A 22,609-nucleotide genomic window follows, 5' to 3' on the forward strand; every position below is an offset into this window, starting at 1 on the left:
TTTGTCCAAATTCAGTGAAATTAACTTAAATTACGATATTTATATATTTTTGTATCATATTTATTTTATTTTTGTTATTTATTTATAATGAATGAATTTTATTATATATATTTTAAAAATTTTAGATTTAAAGGTTGTCAAATCTAATGCCAAATTTTATGATCAAAATTAAGAATGTCAAACTTTTGCCAAATTTTAAGCTCGTCAAACTCGAACACAAACTTGAACCAGGTGACTAAGATTCCAGCCTCCCCATACTTCATATGGAGAAAGTAGGATTTTGTATCCATTCAGAATTCAACAGACTTAACAGTTTTCAGGATTTCAGGATTGGCCAGGTTGCAGCATTTCCATTGGATTTTATCATGCATGATGGCATGGGATTGACAATTAATCAAGAGCACCAAGTCCTCTATGTATCCCAATGGTCATGGTGTTGATTGTTGAACTCCTCTGTCATGATTTCAGCACAAATGTATGGGGAAAATATATTTCTGACTCGCTTGGAAGCTCCTATCTTCTAATTTTTCAATTTTCTAAATATACTGAGAAATACAATGGCGATAGTCTATAGATGATTTTGTGAATCATGATTTATGATTTATTAATTAGTATGTTACATTGTTATGTATAAGATTATAAAATTTCATGGATTTATCATTTATGTTTCAAGTTTCATATATTTAATTCATTTCTTGGTATTTCAGGTCGGATCCCCTATGCTGAAGACCCTAACATCCCTTACGATGTTTCCAAAAAATTTAGGGGATGCTTCTACACATCCCCTGGATGTGTTTCCCTCCTCCTGCATCCCACAAACTTGGTGGAACATTGGTTAAGATTAGTCAATTCAACCCTTTGGGCTTCTCCTACAAAACACCAACAGGGGAAATTTGAAAATTCAGTGCTCCAGCAGCTTACGGATTACATTCTTATTTTTTTATTGCATTCCAATATGTTTGTATTTCAAGAATCGTCACTACTGCCAGTTAATTTATCAGTATCATTGCATCACTAGAGTACAGCTGGCTGCTGGACTATAGCTGTCGGAACCTCGCCCCATCCGGACAAAGCCTTGACACTTTGTTGCACTGGAAGTGTTGGTTGATTTACTGATCTAGCAGCTTATGCAATTATTAGCTCTTTATTTTGTGATTTTAACTTTGCAGATTTTATTGCACTAAGTGAATATCTCACAAATGATTACTACCAGTACAGCCAAGCACTCTATTGTTGTCATAACATTTTATCACTTTATCTGTCACCGTGGAGATTGGAAAATGCAGAAAATTATTTTCAATATTTTAACCTACAATATTCTATTTTGGGTAGAACTAGTGCTTTAAAAATTATAAGGAAAATATGCCATGTTTTATGATTTCAGGGCACAAGAAAGTCATCAGTAATGTTCAAACATTCCAAGCAAAAACAAAAAGGCTTCATTGTTTGCAAACAGAATACTTCTACTCTGAACACTAAACTTTCAGTTGTACTGAAATTGCCATAATCATTTGATGAAACATATAATAGGCAGTACCTTTGTGATGGTCGCAGTCACTAAAACAGACTGAAAACCTTGGTCACCAGACTTTGCAGCACGGTTTCGCAGTGGATATAGAAACTTACGAAGGTCAGGTCCAAAGCCACGATCAAACATGGTGTCTGCTTCATCTAAGACCTAGGACAATCTCATAAAATAGGGGACAAACAATCAGGATTGCAGCTCTACTGAACCATCAAGAGATTTTCATGGGAATGAAAACTATTCCAATCTTAAACTGTTGGCATGATAGCCACCTTAAAAGAGCTCTTTCATGGAAAAGAGCTTACCACATACTTGATATCACCATAGAACATATGTCCCTGAGTAACATGTTGAAGCAACCTTCCTGGTGTGCCAACCACCATCTCAAGTGGACTGTTTAGAGCATCTTCCTGAGGTTTCATGGGGCCCCCACCACTGATCATTGTTGATCTAAACCGTGCATGATGGGATATAGACTTAGCTACACGGAAAACCTGAAGAGAAAGACAAACTCAGACAACCCAGTTTAAAAATCATTGTATTACCCAGTGTACTTGACAAAATCATACACTACCTGCTCAGATAGCTCTCGGGTAGGGCATAAAACCACAGCTCGAGGCCTCTTAGGTTTTGTTTGCATGCCCATTTTACTTTCATCTTTCCTTAAAAGCTGTCCACGTAAATAACATCACATTTTTGCAAAGCATGTGTTAGTTAAAATAAAGAAATACATTTCAATCTTTTGGGAATAAAATTAACAATACTACTTTAATGATTATTTCAATAAACTCTGTAAATGCAGTAGCATTCTCCCTGTGAATTTGACCAATCAATCACAGCCGACCAATCGTAACATGTAACTGAAGACAAAACTGTACAAAACACGAGATTCTTAGAAAAAATATAGTGTTATAATTATGGTTTGGCAAAACAAAGACACCCAAGCAGCAACAGACATAAAACCAAATATAGAATCATTATAATTCGCAAGCTGTATTTATAAAATAACATTTTCTTCAACTGGCCAGCAAAAACCACAATAAATTTATCCTTTGAACACAGATAACCAGGTCTCTGGTTTCAGGGCAGATCAACCAACCCACAGAATTAAACTGGCCCACCATCGTCTAATTCAACTTTTATTGTCATGAACACGATATATTAAATTCAAACAAGGTTTATTGCTATTAATAGACAAATTACTGAGTTTTCTATCATTGAGAATTAGATCAAGGACACAAGGTCCTGGAATTGCCAGCTTGCAACATCCACATCAAGTACAATATACCCAATGGCAGTCATGTAGTGGGTCATTACAGGCCACAGATACTTTTAAGTAACCACAAAGTCCCCAAGCAGAGATCCTAGAATATAAAGCAATATCACTAGAATCATTCTAATAGTCTTATAGACAGCCAATGGCTCAAGGTTCGACAATGAAGACAGCAGCAAGTCAGGCCAGCCACCAAGGTTCAATTCTCTTGGAGGCAAAAATAAGCCACTGGAGCCAAGGACAAGACCTGGGCATAGTTAGCAAACTCTACTAGGAAAAAGTGTCAAGCATTCAACTTGACTCAGGAAAAACTCAACAAATACAATAATTTAAAAAAATTCCCAAAGTCTTGCTTTACATAAGTTAAGCCGACAAGTTTTTATGTGGTTTGCAGGTCAAACCTGTTGAACCCAATCAATGACATGAAATTGCTGTGTCATTTCAATCCTTTCCTCTTAAGGCATAATACCCAGGGAGGTCACAGAATCAATTTCCACTGAATCCTACAGGGCTAATAGTGGATTGCAATTAATACCACCCTTCATCTGGAAACTGAAGAAGAAGGGGAAATCCACAGGGTGTTAGCAAGGTACCAGTGTCCTAACTCAGAATGCTTAATACACAAAGGTAAGGAGAATTTATTTCTCCAGAAAATAAAATATATATATATATATAAAGATAAAATCAAAATCAAAAAATTCAAGAGTTTGACCCAAAACCACTCACAGTTATGGGTCAATGCCATTTCAATGAGTCAAATTTGTCAACCCTGAGTTTGGATTGGGGTCAAGTTGTAACAACCTGTTTAGTTTGTGAATTGGATCAAACCCAAAGGTCACAAGATTTATGACAATGGTCATTGATAATTTTGACACAAGAGTACCCCCTGTTGTAGTATCTTAGACGAATGAAAAGGCTTACGTATAGTGGTTTGCCCCTCAAGAGTCGTCGATAGTTTCAAATAGATGGCAACTTGTGGTGCTCAAGCTCTTCAGACCAATTGCAATGCTTCACTTGAGCAAAACAGGATGTCAGGAAGTAAGCACTTTCAAATAGAAAAGTCTTCTAGACCAATTAAGTTTGAGTGAATGCTTTGGGTGTGGGGGGAAGAGGAAAGACCTAGTATGCCAGATCACTACAGTCAAATACGTTGGAGAGAAGTGGTGGTGTCTAAAGACACCGTTGCTTGGGATCCCAATGGCCACAACGACAAATTTACTTGGAGTCTTTCTGCCCTTAAATAGGCTATCTTCCACATAAATACCATGGTTCAATACCATGGGTTCTCATAAACATGGAGCTTGAAAACAGCCAGTAACTTGACCGAGTGAAGTTTACCTGAACTACCCTAACAATCCCCCCTTAAACTTGACTCGGGGAGATTAACCGGGTCCCAATCACTTTGTCGAAGTCCATATAAAAAGTTACCATCTACCGGAGTACATTCATCTGTCTAATGGACTCACAGAAAAGGAAACATAAGAGGGCAAGACAGACATCATATATCATGTCAACCTAATTTCACAAGCAAGACAAGCATGTATTGTAACAATAGTTTTTGAATATTTCCATGTTCCCATGTAAATGTAAATCATTGCTGAGAACATATGATTGGACAAAAGGCTACAAGCCATGAGTGAGTTATTGATGATGAAGGCCTTACATCATTGCAAAGCTCAGGTGCAGGCATTAACATGATCAGACTAAGAGATGATTGCAAAAGAATAAGGAAAAAACCTTCATATACAATATCCTGATGAACTAATGAAGTTATGTAAAATGAGGTAACGTAAAATTGACAATGTAAATAATTACCATATCTGAACCCAACTTACCAACAAAAGTAACAAATACATTGAAATGTTTCCTTCCATACTTTGGACCATTTATCCTAACTAAAGTAACATGACTCGAACTTTGAAAACCCAAAGTGGGGACAAATAAACAACTCAGAAAAACTCAACAATAACTTGGCTTTTCAAAAGCTTGGAACATAAACTTAACAACACTTTGCCAACTTACTGATCAGACCTAAGTCTCACCGATTTTAAGTAGAAATCTGCTCAACTTTTGACCTGGCTTGCGATTTCCAAGAGTGGAGTCATGACTCAGGAGCACTCATAGAGGTGGAAGGAGTCATGTTTCTATGGTCCTAATTGGCAATGCTGGTAAGACCCATTGGCCAATTGTATTTAATTAACAACTACCACAAAGGAAGTAATTTCAAGAAAATCATGTTGGATTCTTTTTCTTTTTTGTTCACCGCAGGAAGAGAAGCAATTTGGAGATTGCCCAGGTCCCCCGGACCATTAGGAGTGAAAATCCATGCAAAAATATTGTGATGATGCAAAATTTGTTAGCAATCAATGAAAACATGAGTACTTAAGAAGCATGTCCCGCTAGATTTATAGACCTAATGCAAGGTGAGTCGAGCATAAATACTTAAACCCAAGGCAGCATGATGGCAAGAGACTTAATGGAGACAATGTATATCCTCTAGTTATAGTGAGTATTCTAAGGCATTGCACCTAAATGGGAACAAATACATTCAATTCATTAATTGTGCTCATTATTTTCTATGAGTCCCTTCTCAGCAAAGGAAGAAATAGAGGGACTCTTTGTTTCCTTGTGAATACTGGTGGCGATATTGGGTGGCAACTTTGCTACATTTTGGGCATCCTAAATGTACTTGGACCTTAGCTTCCCTAGTGAGGAAAGTGCAAGAGATTGCCCTAAGAGTTTATCCACTACAATAGTCAAGGAGCACAATGCCTTAAACCCTACTTGAACCTTATGACTTTCACAACAAGGAGACCTTGACAATACAAGAATTGATGCATAGTAGGGAAATGTTGAGGAGACATGAAACAACATCCTTCCCCCCAAATTGTCTTAAACCCTACCAACACTCTTGCCTTAGCTCCTCGATCAAATATTGAGCTTTTTTCAGCCATGGATTTCCATGAATTGCGACACAAACCCATCAAACAAAATATTCAGCTTCTAGTGCCTATTCATTCACTTTACACATGTCTCTGGAAACAAAAAACTCTCCATAAGATTCTCTTCCACTTAGACCTAGAGAGATGAATGAAAATAGAGATATGGTTGTTTTGGTTTATTGGTGGGGTTGACTAAGTGTTGAGCTCTTTGCTAGGGTTCCATTATTGTGATGCTCTGGAACACTTTATTGGCATGTTAAAAGGGGAGAAGTTGGATATAAATCTCGATAGAATTTGGTGGAATAGGCATTCATCATGCATCACTTCTAAGTCAAAGAAAATATGTATTATTCAAAGAAACCCTTGCTTAAAAATCACTAAGCCCGAGGAAGTTTGTATACTTTAGAGTAGGGCATGTAGAACAACTTCAAAATCTTAGAGGAGAACATAGATTATCTCAAGAGATAAAAACAATAGCACCTTGATCTCTCATGGGGTAAGTTATCCATCTCAAAACAAGCTCCTACTTCTAACTTCAATTGAGATACCCAAAATCTCATTTGAATATAAATGGCTTTTATTAAAACGAGAAGACAGCATGCTTGGAATACAAATCTTTGTTATCAAAACAAGAAGCCCAAGTTCATGACTCTTCACCCCAATAGGTAAAAATAAAAAATAGCCAATCTAGCAAATAGGTGTTATTAAAACCAAAAGGCTTGATTGATGACTCTTAACTCGAGAGGTACAAAGACAAATTGGGTTAATCTAGCCATCGGGGGGCATAAACTCTTCAATTCAATGCATGAAAAAAAATCCATTGACCAAATTGTTTTCAAAGACAATGATGAAAGCAAAGACAAACCACCAAATAGTACAGTTAGTGCCCTCTTACCTCTAGGTGGAAATGTAATCTCCAAACCATGCAACTTCTTATGATGACAATTATCCATTGGAAAAACAGAGACCTTAACATCATTGACAAAATTAACCTACCAAGGGAAAGAAGGGTCATAGAGAAAATTGACTCTTGTTTCATTTAAAAAACTAAAAATAAGTGCAAATATGCTCAAAAAAATTCATGGATCTATTTGGAAAAAAGCCTAGGTTCTACCCTAATGCAACAAGTTAAGCTAGGGATCTTACACCCCCCTTAGCCACAATGACCCTCAAGACTTGCTCTATATGGGAAATAACTACTAAAGATTTAATCTCACCACTTCAAGCACACTTATCTACCTTACTAACATTTTTTCCTTTTCCCTACCTCGCTTGCCACCTTATATTCTATTTTTAAAGAAATGCATTGGAATATAGTGGGAAACTTTAATTATATCAACTCTTTGCATGAAAATGAGTCTGTGTGTGTTAGGGGAAGGGCATAGGTGGATAACAACAAACCTAAGGATATCCATGCTAATGGTCGTAGCATTGTAGTTTGGCAAGTAGATGTGCCCAAAAATGGTTAATCAAGTAGATGTGACATACAACATGTTATATTATCGTCATGCATATTCTGTAGTCCAACCAACAAACCCTACACACTAGGAAACTTAACACCAATAACTCATATCAAAACTATAAATTATGAATGTTACATTCTACAAACACATCACATTGTAAATATGGCAAAAAGTACACAAATATGAACTCTTTGTTGGAAATATTGAGAGGGGGATGAATCAGTATTTCTTACCAAATAGTATATTTTAACTTCACAAAGGTTAATTGTTATTAGCATCAGATAAATATAAACATTCATCAACACCATTCAACAATGCACAATAATAAAGACAGTAGACACAGAGATTTTTAGGTGGAAACACCTCCGGGAGAAAAACCACCAAATGCTTCTTACTTCTTAATATTTGTCTTCAAATATTTACATCAAGTTTTCAGCTCCAACTGAGGAAGGCTCCAACCCCCTGGTTTACAGGCTCCAACCTGTAAGATGCTCCAACGCCCTGTTTACCAATTGCAACTCGGAGGACAGTGCAATGCCCTAGTTTACAGGCTCCAACCTGAAGGATGCTCCAACACCATCTAGTTGCAACTGGACAAACGCTCCAATGCCCTGTGCAAGCTCCAACCTGCCCTAGCACCACCCTATTTCCCTGAAGTGTTCTCAGGCTCCAACCTGAAGGAGACTCCACTCTCCTGCCTTGCACCACCTTGCCACCCTGATCAGCGGGCAGACCACGTTTCACAATTTTCAAACTGGATCCACCTGCGCTCAAATCAATATAGGAAACTGAAATACAAGGGAACTCCAACACAAATTCTGTTAATCAAATCTGTCTCTGCTCTTGTCCAACATTTCACAACTAGACTGATCTCATCAATGGTCCTGAAATTATACAATTTGTACCATACAACCTGCAACTACAATAACTGTCACTATCATACATCAACAGTCTCACTATATCATTTCTAACATGTGAAAACTTCTAACCCGAAATTCTATTGCAGCAATTGATTTATTTAACCTCCTTATTCTTCACAATAAGTTATTTACGAAATCCCTTCTGCAAACATTAAAATAAATTCTACTGCAGTTATCACATAATTACACAGAGAAAAATAACAGTGATATACATGCACAAGAACCAATCACATCAACACAGTTGTTTTTGGACAATTGTCCCCGGAAAAAAACCAATGTGGGAAAACCGGTGCAACAGATGAGGGTTTTATTAATCTTCAGCAACAATCGCTTTACAAGGAATGATTTTACAGAGAAACTGAGAGAAAACACCTGAGACTTTCCCCTGGAAACTTTCTGACACCCTGGAGACCCTTCTCCCACTTCTGCGTCACTCTGCGTGGTTTTGCGTCAGCCTGCATGAGAGTTGTGTCTCCTGTGGACTGCGTCTCCCTCTGCGCTGTCTCTCAATGCCCGTGCGTCACCTCCTCCTTAATCACTGACTGTTGTTGATGCCCTCCTCTTCCTCCACCTTGCAACTCTCCCTCTGAAATCGATCTCCTTCTCTTTGAGAATCGATTTTCCTTGGGATACTGAGTATCTGCCGGTGTGTCTCCAAATGATCCTCAAGTCTTCTCTTATACTTTTCCTGTTGATGAATCAACGACCGAGATTAAATCTCTAATCAACGGCTAAGATTAAAACAGACTTGATCCTCGTCTCTTAGAAGCTTCTCACCATTATCTTTATTAATACCCATTAATATTTTCATTTTCTTAAATTTAGACTTGGGAACCCATTAAAAACATTAATTATTTTAATAACTCCTCAACCGGGTAGAATTTCTCCAAACAATTTCTGGGTCTTGGAGATCTCATGTGCCTTAGCCTCTCCACCAAATTTCAAAGCTAGAGCACATCCAATGCTACCCAAAATCAACATAACAATCATACAAGGTCACCGTCACATAAAAGTACTGTCATGAAGGTCACTGTCACATATCAAGAGAACTGCCATGAAGGTCACTGTCATATTTCAAGGGCACTGTTACTGTCAATGTCATCAAATGTTAATGTCATGCCATCAGGGTTATGTATATCACTGTCATGCGTACTACGATGCCACTGTCATGCGTACTACGATGCTTCACAAGATCACTGCTCTATCAAAATTCAGGCATTTACTAGCATATCATAAACTGTCTATCCAATATCACTGTCACGTAACAGGGTTATCAGTCATATCATCAGGGTTCTTTGTCATATACTATAAACTCTTTAAAGGCAATGTTATTATAAGAACTATTATCACAAATATTATTGCCTTAAATCATACTTCCATGCCACATATCACTCTCACAAGTATCACTGCAGTATGTTAAAGTCATAACCTCAGATAGTCAATGACCTGCCTTCACACATATATATATTACTGTAGTTACAAGAATTATGCCACTTTTCATTGTTCTCATTACACAGACATATATTGCCCTCTGTCACAGTCATGCATCATTGTCACATTCATCAAGAAAGTCTCTGTCAGACAATACTGATCTAAGCATATATGTCATTATCCCAAAATCACTGAAAATACGTAGCTATCATACATTGGGTCACTGCTATATTTTTACTGTATTAAGGCGCACATATGCACTGTTGTACTTACAGTCAACATTAAAGGAATCAATGTTGTAATATGTAGATAAAGTTACTGCCTTCGATCAATTCTCGATATCACAAGGATCACAAAATTTAGGGCCAAGTATGATGAGACTGCTCTGTCCTTATTCTGCAGTGTGTATTAATAACCACAGTCAATGTGTCAAGACTGACTTTTAATGGTTCCAACGTCAGATGATGTTTCCAAATCAACTTGAAGTATGGAGGTCGAATACTTCTATGTAACTGTGTCAATGTTTTAACCACAGGTCATAAATACAAGTCTAGGACTCGCTCAGTTCAGTGCTCAAGGTTAGCTTTAAGCGATGTAAATCAATATATATATATATATATGCCATCAAAATTTTGGATCTTAAATGGAACCGCAGTCCTGGAAGTTATGTAACAACAACCATTCAAAAGCTTCTTGCAGTTGTCCCTCAAGGCCCTAGACCAAGACTTCATTCAATGTCAAAATAATTGCAGAGAAGGGCAGCGCTATACAAAAGACAGATATTCCGAGTAGTAGCTCGCTGATAGAGATTCTGGGTTGTAGCCCGATGAATAGAGGGTGGTAGCTTAAGCTCCCCTCCAGTGGCAAATTCTTCTTCTTCTAGATTCGAGAATATTCAGCATATGAGTAGGACAATCGAGAAGCGGGAATTAGCAGATGTACATTGATGATCCGAGATGATGAGATACCTGAGATGGGACGTATGTCATTTTGATAGATGGTCCGATATTGGGAGATGGAATTCTCCCTAGTTGAGAAGGAGTGTTAAAATATGCAACTGCAGTCAAATTCCACTTTGGACTACTCATTTGATGGAGATGATGATGAAACTCCTCTTTCCGAGAGGACCAAAATCGACCTAAATATCACCTCATTTGGACAAGCGGAAGTTGAGTTATGAATTATTTTATTCATACATATATTCTGGATCAGGTCGGCCCTATGCACATGTACCAATGGACAGGTCAAGTGGACCCTCATGGAAGCCTATAAATAGAAGAGACCTCAAGCTCATTTGGACACACATCAAGCTCTCTTCTCCTCTTCTATTTGGTCTTGGCTCGCACAGGTTTGACAGAGGAAGCTCGCTCAAGGGTCCAAAACTTCAGGATGAAGCTCGCACTGAACTAGGGTTTTCTAATTCAAAGTCATTGGCACAAAACTAAGCATTTGGATCTTTGGACGTTGGCACACAGTGGTCATGAGAGCGACTTTGGGTCCTTCGTCGTTGGCACAGACAAAGTCTTCATGAGAGCGACCGGGAGTCTGGGTCAGTTTGGTCCCCGGTCGCTCGCACAGAATGGTATGGGAGCGACTGAGTTGCCATAGTCGCTATCATGCAATTCACAGAGAGCGACCCTCTTTGTCATAGTCGCTCGCACAACTCCTCCTCCCTGCGACTGGGACTCCAAGATGAGATTTCAGTATTCCGAAGATTTCGCTCAGTGATAGAAGTGTTTGGCAGCAAGCTACAGGTAGTGACAATACATTACAGTTATCTGAATCAGAGTTTTGATGTTTAGATGCATTTCATGGATATTCTAGTTGTTGTGAAGATATGGATCATTGTACTCTTTGTTGAATCATTTGATGACAATCTATTAGAAGAAGATTTGCAAGGGTTTCCCCATAGTGGGTTTTGCCCTGGTCTCCGACCAATCCTAGTGTCTCTATGTGTGCATGCTTTTCTTCTATTGTTCCTTTATGTTCCACTGCATTGATGATGATGTTATTGTTCTTTCTATATAGTTGCATATGCTGATGAATAATGATGTAAATATGTATAATGTTATGATACTATGGGGTGAACTTAATGTGTTAATGGAGAAATGCAATTATCAAAGCAAAGAACAATATAGCCCTATGAAAAATTAACAATATATATATATATATAACAAATTAGTGAATTACTACACATACAAAAATGAAACATAAACAGATTCAAATCTCTTTATAATTTAGAAACTAAAACATTTACAATTTTACATGACGATGATACAAATTCGGTCATACAACTACTGCGTATAACCAGAATAATACCGAGTGCAAACCATATCTAAACCAAAAATACATCCACAAAGAGGCTCTAAATGGCCTTCAAAGTCCAAAATAATCATGCTAAAACAAATAACTAATACTACATATCATCAAAATGATTTCCTATATTGGGATCAGCATCATCAATATCATCCTCTAAACAATAAAATCAAATAGAAAAAGCTTAACATGTCAAATCAAGATCTTATTTGAGTTATGGTTACATTTTTGCTAGGGTCATGACAAAGGAGTTCAATAATCATTGCCACCAATATCGAGGTATATAAAGGGCTTGGTGCTCTTGATTAAATGCTAGTTACATACCCTCATACATGATATAATTAACTAGAAACATTGCAATCACCCAAATCTTGAAATTTTGAAAACTGTTAAGTCTGCTAGATTTTGATTGGGATCTAAAATTCTACTTTCTCCAAGTGAAATCCAATGAGGTTGGAACCACTCTCAAACATCTTGAAACAACTCATGGAAATGTTAAAAATTTAAAGCAAAAATTTAACATTAACATTAATTACATAACATTAGTAGGGCCTGGACAAATCCACTTCCCAACACTCGAAATCCTTTCTAGCACTGCATAATCACCCTTTTTGCATTACAAAACCTCTGAGAGCTCTAAACCTATGACTAAATAGTGTGAGAATGAGGCAAAAAATCACTTTTAAGAAGTTGTGGGCTGCTTTTTCACTGAACAAATGTCTGAATTTTGGGACACGATTAGGGCTCGTGTCGGACACATGGCACACACGTGTTATGTCCGACACATGAAATGTGTGACATGAAGTGGGGTAAGGACGTGTCCTGTTTCTTAGATTAACATTGTAATACTTTCGGGGAATAGACTATAGAAGCAAGACAAAGAGTGTTGAATGGTGTTGTCATTGATGCCAATGTCCACTAAATAGAGTGAGAATGACCATTGTGTGCCAGCGTCCAAAGACCCAAATGCTCAGTTTTGTGCCAACGACTTTGAATCAAAAAACCCTAGTTCAGTGTGAGCTTCATCCTGAAGTTTCGGACCCTTGAGCGAGCTTCCTCCATCAAACTTGTGCGAGACAAGACCAAATAGAAGAAGAGAAGAGAGCTTGATGTGTGTCCAAATGAGCTTGAGGTCTCTTCTATGTATAGGCTTCCATGAGGGTCCACTTGACCTGTCCATTAGTACATGTGCATAGCGCCGACCTGATCCAGAATATATGTATGAATAAAATAATTCATAACTCAACTTCCGCTTGTCCAAATGAGGTGATCTTTAGGTCGATTTTGGTCCTCTCGGAAAGAGGAATTTCATCATCATCTCCATCAAATGAGTAGTCCAAAGTGGAATTTGACCACAGTTGCATATTTTAACACTCCCTCTCAACTAGGGAGAACTCCACCTCCCCATATCGGACCATCTATCGAAATGGCATATGTCCCATCTCAAGTATCTCATCATCTCGGATCATCAATGTACATCTCTTGCTAATTCCTGCTTCTCGATTGTTCCTACTCATATGCTGAATATTCTCGAATCTAGAAGAAGAAGAATTTGCCACCAAAGGGGAGCTTAAGCTACCACCCTCTATTCATCGGGCTACAACCCGAAGTCTCTATCAGCGAGCTACTACCCTGAATATCTGTCAACGGGCTACTACCCGGAATATCAGTCGACGGGCTACTACCCAAAATATCAGTCGATGGGCTACTACCTAGAATGTCTGTCAACGAGCTACTACCCGGAAATATGTCCTCTGACACTTCTTTGTGATCCACAGCAGGTAGGGGTACACAAGGAATTGCACTGTGGACTGTCTCAGAAATCTTGAACAGTAACATGCCATGAAAAATCATTATGTGGTCTATCCATGTTTCAAAACCGATAGGGGCTACAATCTGTCGATTCTTGGGCACAACTCTGGGCTCCCTCTATGCCACAACATTTGCTTTCCTCACCGTGGAATTGGAGGGGGAGCTAATGTCTATAATTATCATTTTATCGTTTGCCTCTTCTAATGAGAGGACCTTGCAGTAGGGAATGCCGAATTCAAAACATGATTTCCCCTGATCTGCTTGTAATCGGTGTTAATTGTACAGTTTCTTGTTGATAGAATGATACAATTGGGATTGTTTTCAATACAATTTCCCTATCTACATTTATGTTTATAACCATAACCAAGGAATCGTCGTGCTCGTTGAAGTAGAATGTGTGGATAATGGTTCTTTCTAGGAAATTCAACGTTTTTATAACTTTGTTCGTTTCTTGATAAAATATGAGCAAGGATTTTGAATGCTCATATTTCATAAACACATTGCGATCGCTAAAACAAACTTTCCTGATGCGTCTTTCAGTATCCCTTTTGTTGACTTCCCACATATTTGTTCCCTGATCCCAACAGCAACCACCAACTCCTTGGACAATTTGATCTTGAGCAGGTCATCCATAAACAAGTGATTCCTCTCCATAAGATGTTGGCCCATCCCACACATGCAGAGGAACCTGGTTATGGGGACCACAAACATCATCATCCTATCTTCGCCAACCAAAGGTGTGATTATGCCCTGGAAATGCATATCCACCATCCCGCATATGATAGTAAACACCACACATATCTGGAGATGGCCTGACTCCAAATAAGGGAGGGCTTGGAAATTGTTGTGGCATATTAAGGAAGCCACCATGTGGATGACCACCCATGTGATGTTGAAAGGAAATAAACATGTTGCTTGGATCTTGTCCTTGACTAAGAGAATTCCAGTTCCCAACACCTTTCCAGACATCTTGTCATGTTCCTCCCATGGCTTCTCTTTTGAAATGGCTGCCAACTTGGCAATCAGTGATTCGCTGATCTCTATAGTCGTCAGTTCCTCAAATCCAGTACTTGATGGTCCAAGGCTAGCAAGGTTACCAATACCAGGTCTGAAAGGTGGTGGAGGGGGAAAGACACCAAAAGGTCTACTTGTCAAGGAAGGCAATTGGGGTCTTATAGGACTTCCCATTGCCCTGGTCATGGGAGTCGAATGAGCTGTGCAATCTGACTTTCCACTAGGTCCAAGAGACAATTTCCCCCCTTTCAACTTTTTTGCACTGCTTGTTATGCTCTTAACTGGCAACACCTTCTTCTTGAAATAAATTTCAATTTTAACAGATTGAGTTTTTCCATTTATGTCTTTCTTAACCACTCTATTTGGTTTGTTTTTTACTGCTACATTATTTACATCACTATCCATAAGGGAACCTTTATTGGCTTGTTTTAGATTGTCTCTTGTTGATAAAGGTTTCTCATCTTCAGAGTTGTCACTATCCATGGGGGGAACTTTCACTGGCAGATTTTTGTTTGTGTCTTATTGCTAAAGGCTTCTCAACCTCAGAGTCAACATCACACATAGGGGAACCTTCACTGGGTGGTTTTGTCGATTGTTTTATCTGAACCCTCATACGCAAGGGAACATCATCATCTGAATCATTCTCTTGACCTACAGAATCTTCATCGACATCATTTTCATCCACATCCAGACCAACTTCATCTGGATCCTCATATTCATCATTATCTATTACATCTTCATGTTCATTATCATAATCAAAATATTCTTCTTTTGCTTCCTCTTGTTTCATTTCTTCATTGTCGCTATTATCTTCCTTATTATCGATTTCCTTTCGACATGCTTTAACTTCTGCAAATGATTTTTCTAAACGTTGAAATGCTTCTTGCATTTTACCAAAATTCTCCATGGATTCAGGACGTGAACGTAATGGTATATTGTGCAGTGAACTACGCTCAAAGACTCACATGATTATGTTGTGCACCATGGCTCTGATACCATTGAAGCATCAAAACTGATAGCTTGTTGGCTTGAATGTTAAAATACATAAAAGTATTTGTAATAATAATTTATTATATATATAAATGTATAAGTGATGATCAAATGTTACAATGAGGACCCGCATATATACCTAAGCAGGTGGCCTTTCGTGACTGGGCATGTCTTTTAGACATGTCTTTTCACTTAACTTAATGACTATTTAACATAACCAATATTTGATTATTTAATATTTACATTTATTTCATTCATTTACTTGTTATGAATTATAATCATAACAACCACGTTGTCACCTACAACAACGTGGTATTAACACAGACGCTTCACGCTGTTGAGTTACTCCTTTTTGTTGCAGCTAGATCCACACTTCTAACTGCGTCTTAGGGTCCCTTTCAAGTTGTGTTTAGGGCTCCTCTAATTGCGGCTTTAGGCCTTCTTATGCTGCTGATTAGGGTTGTGTATTGAAGCTTCTTGAGACAGCAAATAGGTCTCCTTTACCTGCAGCCAAACAGCTCCTAGGTCTTCTCCTTTCAACTGTGTCTAGGCTTCATGAACTGCGGCTAAGTCTCCTTGCTTGGACTGTGGCTAGATCACCTCCTTTAGGACTACAGCGACGGCAGCATTAGTCCTTCCTTAACAACGGATTAGGGCACAACTGAACAGCAGCTTGCTTCCTCCTTGACTATGTATGGGAGCCTTCTCTTTGACAGCATCTAGGGCTTCCTTTTAGATTTGCGGTTAGGGTTGAATCTCTTCTAGGACAGCGTATTCTCCTTTAGACCTCCCCTTCCACCAAAACCCAAACAAATGGAGAGAGATCACAAGAGATGATGGTGTGAAAATGACTTGAAGGTCACCTTTATTTATAGTGCAACGTTGAGGTTGAGTTGGGGTAATTTGGTTGCTGGCCGACCTTGACAAATTGTCAAGTAACACAAATAAATTCATATCTCCATGAATACATGTCAGAATCGAATGATCTTTAGATCAATCCTACACCTCTCGATGAGAGGAATCCAAGAAAAATATCAGCTACCATAAATAAGAAGATGCACATGGAGTTTGGCCCTAGTTTCCAATTTTAACATCTCCTCTCTTTCTCCTCTCTTCTCACCTCTTCTCTTCTCCTCTCTTTCTCCTCTCTTCTCTCATAAAATAAAAGTGAGCAAATGAGAGATGAAAGGGTCTTTAATCCCTTCACTCCTCACCCTAACCCAAGGTGGACCCACCCCCAACAAAGAAAAACAAAAAAAGCAAAAAATAATTAAAAAATGCACCACTTTGTGGCCCGCACAATGGAAACGACCACTTGCCCGACGAAGCGGTAGCGATCCATATGGATCCGACCCGGAAACATCGTGAATCGTACGGTCAATCTGTTGTACGAAACGTGTTTCCGAAAAACCGAAACACGGATCGGGCCATATGGTTCCGAAATGGCAGGAACTGTATTTTTCAGCCTGATCCACATTTCGGAGAGCTGATCACCCACGGATCCATACAGATCGTGTTTCGGGCTTTTGATCCGGGGGGCACGTTTCCTGCAACACTAGGTAGAACACCTGCATCATAATTCTATCTTGGGTGAGATACTCAACTTACCAGAGGTAAGGATCTCACGTCCCCAAGCCTCCTCAATTGTTTTCCAGACAGAGAGGGATAATCCCAACAAAGCCCAGCTTGTGGGTATGATGCCAACTGGGGTACACTCTACAAAGAACAAGATAGGGTGAGCTACTACTCCAAACCTATGGGTAACAGATAGGGGTGATACTCTATTATCCAGAGTTCCCTCAACCCCAGGAGCCCTCTATCTCAATTCCTCGCCCTGAGAGCTCAAACAGGGGGAAGAGTATGGCTCAGTGTCCTCGACCAGCGCTGCTCTCATCATACTCATATCATCGTACTTGTATCAAATAATCATCATCTATTAGTAACAAATGTCTCTTGTTTATACAGGACATCAAATAAAATCATGTTAGAGCATAAATAATCATATAAATCACAAAAGGATACCATAATCATCCTCCCTCTCAAGGAGGTGCCAACCACAAGCCTAATCTTGTCTCGCACAGCTACACTGTCTCAATATATGAGAGTATCGTGGTACCAACTATATATATATGGGATTCTCTGCCAATCAGATCCCACTCTATTATCACAATGTATCCATGTCATATCCAGATCATGCTCATACAACTCTCTAAGGAGCTTCTTCAACCTGCTCATAGCTAGTCATGCTAGCAACATCATACCCAACCTCGGTTGTGTCACAGACCTCTCATCATGTCATATCTCATACTAAGGTAGCACTCATATGTGTTCATCAATAATCAACGGCAACATCTCCATATAGTCATATATGATAAGAATATCTCATATCATGCAAACATCTCAAAGGATTCTTGGCGGCAATGTGTATGAAGCGGCTCAATCATGAACTTATTCAAGTTCTATGCACATTATACAGATGGATGTTCAAAACGGAACATCAATGCTTCAATCAACTGTCGGATGCCATGTCAAGTTCAACAACATCTTGAACTTCAAATCGGAGTGTCCAAGGATTTGCATTTCCACTTTTCAATGCTTCTTTAATAGCTTCACAATATAGATTATCTTTTCCCAACTTCAGAAATCGATTCATCATGCCATGATATATCATTACGAGCTTCAGAAGCCATCTCCCTCTTACTTACATCATCAGAGGCTCTTTACCTGACAATAGTAGATCGTCAGTATATAAAAACCAAAATCAAAATCAAAGTCATACCTTGGAACACTTTTGAGGTAAAGGCTTGAATCAACACATCATCCGGCTTCATCAAATAACTGTCAATGCGGACATATTTGGATTGGGGGAGCTTGCTTCATGCAATGCTCACTGCAACCATAACACTTTACCAAACCATTAGCCTTTCATAAATCCTTATTGTGTAATTGGATCAACTAAATCAATTCATCAAAGTTTACAAACCAGATCAATACTAATATCCAAAGTCATCAATATCTTAGTGTCAATTCTTTCATCAAGACATGTCATCATCTATTACCATGCCAACAGGTTGTCATCAACCACTCAATATCAATCAAGTCATTCCCATAATCCAAGTCATAGGAAGTCACTATGCTCATATATCATCAAGGCAAGTCAATAGTCGTCAAGTCAAAACATTAGACATCATGTCAATATCCAAATTTGCTATCATAGTAAGATCTATAGTCCAAGACATATCTCAATCATTGAGTCAGAGATCTAGGTCATCATCAGACATCATACAGCTCATATATATCAATCAGCCAAATCATGTCAAACTCTTGTAGTACAAACTTCAAACATAATGACATATCTATATGTATGTCATGGTCACCTGCAAACATTCAAACTTCCCTGCTTTCAAATCTTTCAGATGTCTGCTACTTATCTATGGAACTGACATCCTCCAGGTGAACATCTTGATTCAAAGTTCAAACAACTTCAGAAATCTTCAGATGATGGTCAACTGTAGTCAAACCTCTGGTTGCTCTCATTAAGTTAGCATGGGTGTGCCTTTAGCTGCCTGGACGCTACCTGGGCCTTAGCATTCATGCATTCAGGGACGAGTATTCCCAATTCTATGCATGTGTCTAGAGCAGAAACCCTAATTTCTGTACAAGCTTCAGATTTGAGATCTTGCTACAAATCAATAATGTCAGATGCACATAAATCATATTCCAACAATACAGAATGCAAATAGTAATAAGAGTAAGAATCTTGAGAAGAGATTCTCCCTCTATCTGGGAATCTACTTCATTCGACTTCTTTCATGTCATCAACGTGTCTTTACTACATTCACGCAACATCAAATTTGTTAGATCATAAATCAAACATATACCCATCATGGTCATAACATGCTCACGTCAGCTAATACATCATGACATCACTCTTTCATCAAAGGTCAGATTCACATGATAGAGACAGTGGACAGGTGTGACAACATACTTCAAAGATCATGAACACAATATCAAGTCAATCCATCAAGTTAGGACATTCAATTTTACCATATGCCATAATTACTATCAAAGACATGACCACGGTTAATAAGAGATCTAAAGTATCAATTTCATAGTTCTATTCATCAAGGTTACCATAGGACCAAGTCAGGTCATTCAATAAAACTTTACCAAAACAAGAGTGTCAACATACTTTCATCATCCTTATCATAGGCATTATCAATATCAAGGAGGTAGCCTTTTATAAGAGATCCATCATGTCTTATGCATGTAAAGTGTCAAGAGTATCATTTACTAGAGTCGAGGTACTAGCCTTCTTCACCGAATCAAGATCTCCAAAAACAACATATGTTAGCCAAAAAACAAGTCATGCCACTATATCCAAGATCAGCAATAAGTAGCCTCATAGAATCAAGAAGATCAACGTGATCAAAATATTCAATACCAGGTGCACCATTTCATCATAGGAAACATAAATCCAAATTTCTTTCATATGCAAGCATGAGCCATTTGCGAGGGAGACATTCTCAACATACCATAAGGATTACATAGTCATCTAATGTTATAGTTGAAACACAACATTGAAACAATGTACCTTTCATACCTTGTAGCGTTCAAATACCTGTACACCTTCTCATAGCAGCTTGTAGTGCTTGTCACATTTACATCAAGTGCCTCTTTACCTCTTTCCAGATCTAGATTTTCTTTCTTGCATCTCAAATTATCCTTAAGAGGGATCCACTTATCACATCTCATCAAGGAGGTTAGATACATCCATATACTCAAATATACATGCAGGAAGTATAAGCAATGATCAAAACAATAATCATAATAATCAGATCCATAAGTCTAAACAAGAGTAAAGACATAAAGAAATATCATAAGTCAAGGAGTACTTATCTTCAATGAGAGGTGATCCTCTCCCTCTTGAACCAGCCTTCAAGAGCCATCACTATCCATAGTCCACATAAGATGTTGCCTTCAATCAACTTTATCAACAACCGGCCATCTAGGGCTTCATCAAATCTGTCCCAAGTGCTTGAGCATCTTCACATAGACCATGCTAGAGTTTCGTACATCAAATCTCAAGCCTTTTCCATAAACTAGGGTTTCTCTCAAACCCTAATTATCAAATCCTTATGCACTAACTACCATGGGTTTCCTTCATACCTAGGATTCTTTTAGGTCTCCACCATCCTCTTCTTGCTTCCATCAAAAGTGTCTCCATGGGCGTGATCTCCATGGCTTTTCTCTAACCCAGCTCTGATAACATGTTAATTTTTCATAGGGCTATATTGTTCTTTGATTTGATAATTGCATTTCTCCATTAACACATACATATTTACATCATTATTCATCAACATATGCAACTATGTAGAAAGAACAATAACATCATCATCAATGCAACGGAACATAAAGGAACAATAGAAGAAAAGCATGCACACATAGAGACACGGGATTGGTCAGAGACCAGGGCAAAACCCACTATGAGGAAAACCCTTGCAAATCTTCTTCTAATAGATTGTCATCAAATGATTCAGCAAAAGAATGTACAATGATCCATATCTTTACAACAACTAGAATATCCATGAAATGCATCTAAACATCATAACTCTGATGCAGATAATTGTAATGTACTATCAGTGCATGTAGCCTACTGCCAAACACGTCTGTCATTGAGTGAAATCTTCGGAATACTGATATTTCATCTTTGAGTCCAGGTCGCAGGGAGGAGAAGTTGTGCGAGCGACTATGAGAAACAGGGTCGCTCTTTGTGAACTGCATGATAGTGACTATGGCAGCTTAATCGCTCCCATAACTATGTCAAACAGGGTCGCGCTCTGTGAACTGCATGATAGTGACTATCACAGCTCGGTCACTCCCATACCATTTTGTGCGAGCAACAAAGGACCAAACTGACCCAGACTCTTGGTCGCTCTCATGAAGACTTTGTTTGTGCCAATGACGAAGGACCCAAAGTCGCTCTCATGACCACTGTGTGCCAGCGTCCAAAAACCCAAATGCTCAATTTTGTGCCAGCGACTTTGAATCAGAAAACCCTAGTCTAGTGCAAGCCTCATCCTGAAGTTTCGAACCCTTGAACGAGCTTTCTCCGTCAGACTTGTGCAAGCCAAGACCAAATAAAAGAGGAGAAGAGAGCTTGATGTGTGTCCAAATGAGCTTGAGGTCTCTTCTATTTATAGGCTTCCATGAGGGTCCACTTGACTTGTCCATTGGTACATGTGCATAGGGCCGACCTAATCCAGAATATATGTATGAATAAAATAATTCATAACTCAACTTCTGCTTGTCCAAATGAGGTGATCTTTAGGTCGATTTTGGTCCTCTCGGAAAGAGGAATCTGATGCCATGATCATCTCCATCAAATGAGTAGTCCAAAGTGGAATTTGACTGCAATTGCATATTTTAACATATATATTGTGTCCTATTTTTGGGGTTGCCATGTCCCGTGTCAGACACTCATATTTTTGTGTCCTTTGTGTTGTATATCATTGTGTCAAGTGACTTAGATGCTAATACCTCAAAACCCAATCTCTCTAACTGTGTATATCAAACAATGAAGACGCTAGCATCTTTTACAAAATAAGAAAGCTAGGGTTTACAAGGAAACACACTAACTTTAGGCACCTAAGATAGAGTATCCAACATGCATGAATGTATGTGCAAGACACCTATACGAATATGCCTAGATTAGAGTAGGATAAATCCTCATGTAGTGTGCCTCCCTCTTATTTTGTAATCTGCACCCTAGTCTAAGAATTGTTAACTCCGGAACCTAGAACCCTATAATTAGTTCCTAGCAGATTTATCACATGTCTACTAAATAAAAGTACAACTAGGTTCTTAACACAACTATTCAATCGAAGCAAAATATTACACAGCCAATCTCAATCACATGTAGC

General features: G+C 38.6%; 1 protein-coding gene across 1 annotated transcript in view; it reads right to left on the reverse strand.

The window, feature by feature from the left end:
• The window catches only part of RH39, a 91,643-nt gene that overhangs the window by 61,728 nt on the left and 7,306 nt on the right, over nucleotides 1-22,609 (reverse strand). Inside the window, exons 2-4 of the mRNA XM_089439144.1 lie at nucleotides 2,100-2,195; nucleotides 1,831-2,019; nucleotides 1,538-1,678 (exon numbers count right to left, since the gene is read on the reverse strand). Coding sequence (XP_089295270.1) covers nucleotides 1,538-1,678; nucleotides 1,831-2,019; nucleotides 2,100-2,195 — 426 coding nt within the window. The remainder of the gene's footprint in view (nucleotides 1-1,537; nucleotides 1,679-1,830; nucleotides 2,020-2,099; nucleotides 2,196-22,609) is intronic.

The sequence above is a fragment of the Pinus tabuliformis genome, chromosome 9, assembly GCF_031772625.1.
Source record: "Pinus tabuliformis cultivar Carrire ecotype Pingquan chromosome 9, CPIR1, whole genome shotgun sequence".
Classification (NCBI taxonomy): Eukaryota; Viridiplantae; Streptophyta; class Pinopsida; order Pinales; family Pinaceae; genus Pinus; species Pinus tabuliformis.